We start from the raw sequence: 4,816 nt of genomic DNA, 5'->3' as shown, positions 1-4,816 counted from the left end.
AGCTTAGTTGTTCCCCCCTCCTTTGTCCTCCTGTCTCCCCTCCCTCTCCCCTCCAGAGAGGAGTTAAACAGTCTGATGGCGTGTGGGACAAAGGAGTTTTTAAGTCTGTTAGTTCTTGTCTTGGGGAGAAGCAACCTGTCACTGAACAGACTCTTCTGGTTGTTAATGGCCGTGTGCAGAGGATGCCCAGCATTGTCCATAATGTCCATCAGTTTCTTTAATGTCCTTTTCTCTGCCACTGTCACCAGAGTGTCCAGCTTCATGCCGACCACAGAGCTAGCCCTCCTGATCAGTTTCTCCAGCCTGGATGAGTCCTTCTTTGCTGTGCTGCTCCCCCAGCACACCACAGCATAGAAAAGTACTCCAGCAACCACCGACTGGTAAAACATCCTCAGGAGCTTCCTGCAGATGTTAAAAGACCTCAGCCTCCTGAGGAAGTACAGTCGGCTTTGGGCTTTTTTATACAGGTGCTCTGTGTTGCATGACCAGTCCAGTTTATTGTCCACCCACAGCCCGAGGTACTTGTACTTGTTGACCACCTCCACCTCCTCCCCCTCTATCTGAACCGGCAGTGGACCTTCTCTGGACCTCCCGAAGTCCACAACCAGTTCCTTAGTCTTTGAGGTGTTGAGTTGCAGGTGGTTTGTGTGACTCCATGCGACAAAGTTCCTCACCAGACTTCTGTACTCCTCTTCCTGATCATCCCAGATACACCCCATGATGGCTGTGTCGTCTGCAAACTTCTGAATGTGGCATAATTCAGAGTTGTAGCAGAAGTCAGAGGTGTACAGGGTGAAGAGAAGAGGGGACAGCACAGTTCCCTGTGGTGCTGCTGACCACTGTGTCAGACGTGATGTCCTTCAGCCTGACGTACTGTGGCCTGTCTTTGTTAGCTGTATGGGCAGCATTTTTGTGTATGTGATCCCTTTTCTTAAATTAGATTTGCTATATACACATATTTTGCTCTCTTAGTATTTTTAGGACCTGACTAATACTGAAAACTTTAGGGTGATACTGATAAAAAGGAGTTAAAAATTTAGATACTGATACATTGGTCGATACTCTTTTTACAGATAGTATACAGATTACAGGACTTAGAATGTATACAGAAATTCATGTTTTTTGCAATGATCGTTCAAAATTGGTTTACACTTGTGAATAAATACAGCAATATATCTGCAAAATTTGACCAATTCACCACTCTTTTATACTATGCTAAACAATCAAAGATTAGCTCAAGTCTAGTTGAATAATGTTTTAAAAATGTGTTTTCTTTTAGTGTTAATCACAGTGATGTTATGAAGTAATGTATGAACCTGACGTATGATAATATTTATCTCTACAGAGGAAACATCCATCGAAGACTGAGCAGTACAATATCACTGTGGCATCAACATCTCGACAGCGAAAGACCACAGCCACACCAAACAAGCTCTCAGCAAATACACAAGCCAAGTTACCAGACCTGATGTTGAGAGCTGCAAACAAACATGTTCCACAAGCAACTGTTGACAGCTTGTCATCAGTTTCATATGTGAGGGTCTACAGCCATTTGCAGTGGTAGAACAGCCATCTTTCAAAGAATTGGTTACCACATTACAACCTCAAGCCAAAGTCATCTCCAGACCCACTGTCCGTGCCAGAATCTGTGAAGCTGCTGATCACATGAAGATGACTTTGGTTGCAGCATTGGATAAAGTCAAATTTGTTGCTACCACTACTGATTGTTGGTCAGCTCATCAGAAAAGTTACCTTGGAGTCACATGCCATTGGATAGAGGAAGCGTCCCTGGAAAGAAGATCTGCAGCACTAGCATGCAAAAGATTGAGAGGGTCTCACACATTTGACTTGCTTGCTGGTGCGCTTGATGATATCCATTGCCAATACAAGATTAGAGGCAAAGTTGTAAGAACCACAACTGATAGTGGATCCAACTTTGTCAAGGCCTTCCACATGTTTGGGGCACAAAATGATGCAGATGAAGCTGAAGATGAAGCAGACCCAGAAACTATTGACCTGACTGACCATAGGGACTACCATGAGGCAAGTGCAATTCTTGATGAAGACTCTGGTTTGGAGTATCAACTTCCGCCTCATCAGCGATGTGCATGTCACCTGCTAAACCTTGTGGCAACAACTGATGCTGCCCTAGCAGAGAGCATGAATGAAACCTACAAGAGGCTCTCCCGTGCAACCTTTGCAAAATGCCAGGCCATTTGGAACAAAACTGGCCGATCTCATTTGGCTAATGAAGTGGTAGAGGACAAGTGTGAGCTACAGATCATTCGTCCCAATGCAACACGATGGAATTCAACCTACCTTGCCATTGAAAGGATAATACGCATCATTGATGAGAAGGGGGAAGATGCCATCAGGAGCATTTGTGAGGAGTTCAAGGTGAAAATGTGAGTAAAATTGGACACCTACCAATATGGTTTCAAATTTTGTGAATTTTCCTTAATGGATGGTTAAAAACGTGAGCAGACTCTTAATATTAAATCAGAAGATCCCTATTATAGTCATGGTGGGTTTTGTTGTTGTGTCTTACAGGTTGAGTCCTGCAGAAGTTGCATTCCTAAGGGAGTACTGTACCACCATGAAGCCACTGGTGAAAGCTTCAAACATCCTTCAGTCTGAGTCCACTTCCTTTATGGGATGGCTCCTGCCAGTAATCCAACAACTACTGTCCAAACTTAGCAGGCTGGAGACATCAAGCAAGACATGCGTGCCACTCATCAGAGCCCTGCAAAATGGCCTTCAAAAGCGTTTTGGAGCGATGATGGAGGATCCAGAGTTGGCTGCAGCTGCAGTCCTCTTACCCAAGTTCAAGACTTCCTGGACTGACAGAGCAGATGTAACAGAGGCTGGTAAGGATTCATGTGATCCCATTTTTGTGTATTTTTACATTTGAACACATGCTTAAGTGAGTATTTCACCTAATACATTGTAAGTTATTGATGGTCTGTCCTGAATACTAAACAATCCTTTTTGAGAATTTGCCGATTTTAAATTTGTGTTCAGGAATAATCACTGAAATTTAAATAACAAAATTGTGTTATCTACTTGCAATTACAGCCTTGACATACATCAAACAACATCTTGAAACGACAGAGCATGAGAGTGAGGATCAGCAAAGAGAGTCATCTGATGAAGATGAATTCTTCTCCAGACCAATCTCCAGAAGGCTGCAAAGTGCAGTTGAGCTTGATGGTTATCTTGCTTGTGCCACAGACACCATGGAGCTGCTGCACTCCTTCTCAGCCATCAAAAGCCTCTCTCTTAAACTGAACACAGCTCTGCCTGCTTCTGCTGCGTGTGAACGACTTTTTAGCTGTGCTGGTCTACTCTTCACTGCCAAACGAAGTCGGATTGCCTCTGTTAATTTAGAAAACCAGCTCTTGCTGAAACTGAACAAAAGGTTCAGAAAGTAAAGTGTGACAGAAACGCTAAGAGTTTAAGACACTTACCTGCCTGTTGTTCAGTGTATGGGGAAAAGTTTAAATGGTTCTACGCATGTTCAGAAACATTTTTGTCATTGTTTTAACAAACAAAATTCCTTCTTTTATATCTACATTTATTTACAAAACAAGTTACCTTTCTATACCTTGTTCATCTGAAAAATGTGCTTTGAACATAAATATTTATACTGGTGAATCGAGTTGAATGCCTGCTATTGACAACAGAATAAAACATCAGTCTGTTAAAAAGTAATTAATACTCTGAGTAGTTTTTGAGAACAGTACTTTGTACTTTTACTCAAGTATTTTTTTAACACCAGTACTTTTACTTGTAATTGAGTACAATTTAACCAGTGTAACAGTACTTGTACTTGAGTACAAATTTTGAGTACTCTTTCCACCTCTGCCCTTTTCACACTCTCATAGACATACATGCCAACCCTCACGATTTTTCCGGGAGAATCCTGAATTTCAGTACCCCTCCCGAAAATCTCCCGGGGCCACCATTCTCCCGAATTTCTCCTGATTTTCCACCCGGACAACAAAAATGAAAAACCATATCGCAGAATTCATGGCGTCTCAATTCCAGTTTCCAACAATGGCGGCAGCTATTTAGTTTTAATATTACTCTTATTTCTCTTTCTGGTTGCAAAATAAACTTTTAACATATTTTCAGGCGAGAATGTAGCTGTGTAAACTTCAAATAGCTGAGCCGGCGAGAACAGCAAACTCCCGGCACATCGTTTTCAACCCCCCGCGGTCTTTCGCTACTCGGGTTAAACATGATGTATAAGTCACTTAGATAACCTAATAATGTTATTGTTGACTTCTTTCAGTGTTTTATTTGTTCCTGAGTAAATCGGTTTGGCTGAGATTAAAGTTATTAGCTCAGATTAAATAAAGCTTTATTAATCATCGGATGGGTTCCTCCGGGGTTTTCACACAGCTGAATAAACGTCAAACACAAAACTGATTAAACAGAAGTGTGAGACGTTCGAGAATCTACGCCAGCGTCCGGTTATATTTTAGATAGCAAGGAGCAGACGGCCGAGTTTCACTCCACCGAGAGAGCTCGTGACGTAATTCTGAAGTCTAGATCATCACAGTCGCTCACTTCCAGCCTACCTGGAGGACCCGGCCCACTTGGACCATGAAGGCCGGGTCCTCAGGTGGATGCAGCCTCTGCCTTTGGACAGCCCCGCCTGGGGGACAGTATTAACGGTGACATTAAAATTATTTATTTAAAGTAAGTTAAAGTAAATAAACACTGTAAAATTGTGTCTGTAAGGTCAGGGGGGGCAACCTGCATGTGGCAAATAAAGCTTTGACTGATTGATTGATTACAATTCCACTATTCA

General features: G+C 42.5%; 1 protein-coding gene across 1 annotated transcript; it reads left to right on the top strand.

Moving 5' to 3' along the window:
* The first annotated feature begins 1,538 nt into the window (after window positions 1–1,538).
* Window positions 1,539–3,858, top strand: LOC309693942 (uncharacterized protein). The gene is made up of 3 exons (XM_082513618.1): window positions 1,539–2,405; window positions 2,551–2,867; window positions 3,076–3,858. The coding sequence occupies exons 1-3, from the start codon at window positions 1,666–1,668 to the stop codon at window positions 3,429–3,431; spliced, it is 1,413 nt and encodes a 470-aa protein (XP_082369744.1). The 5' UTR covers window positions 1,539–1,665; the 3' UTR covers window positions 3,432–3,858.
* The last annotated feature ends 958 nt before the right edge of the window (window positions 3,859–4,816 follow it).

Source organism: Aulonocara stuartgranti (genome assembly GCF_965226115.1).
Source record: "Aulonocara stuartgranti genome assembly, chromosome: 18".
NCBI classification, from domain to species: Eukaryota; Metazoa; Chordata; class Actinopteri; order Cichliformes; family Cichlidae; genus Aulonocara; species Aulonocara stuartgranti.
This window is presented reverse-complemented; position numbering and strand designations above follow the sequence as displayed.

Bases quoted from the DNA above. Each gene is read 5' to 3' on its own strand.
- LOC309693942 (XM_082513618.1), top strand. From the start codon at position 1,666: ATGAAGATGACTTTGGTTGCAGCATTGGATAAAGTCAAATTTGTTGCT. The intron at 2,406-2,550 runs GTGAGTAAAATT...TGTGTCTTACAG, and splicing joins GAGGAGTTCAAGGTGAAAAT to GTTGAGTCCTGCAGAAGTTG. The intron at 2,868-3,075 runs GTAAGGATTCAT...TTGCAATTACAG, and splicing joins AGCAGATGTAACAGAGGCTG to CCTTGACATACATCAAACAA.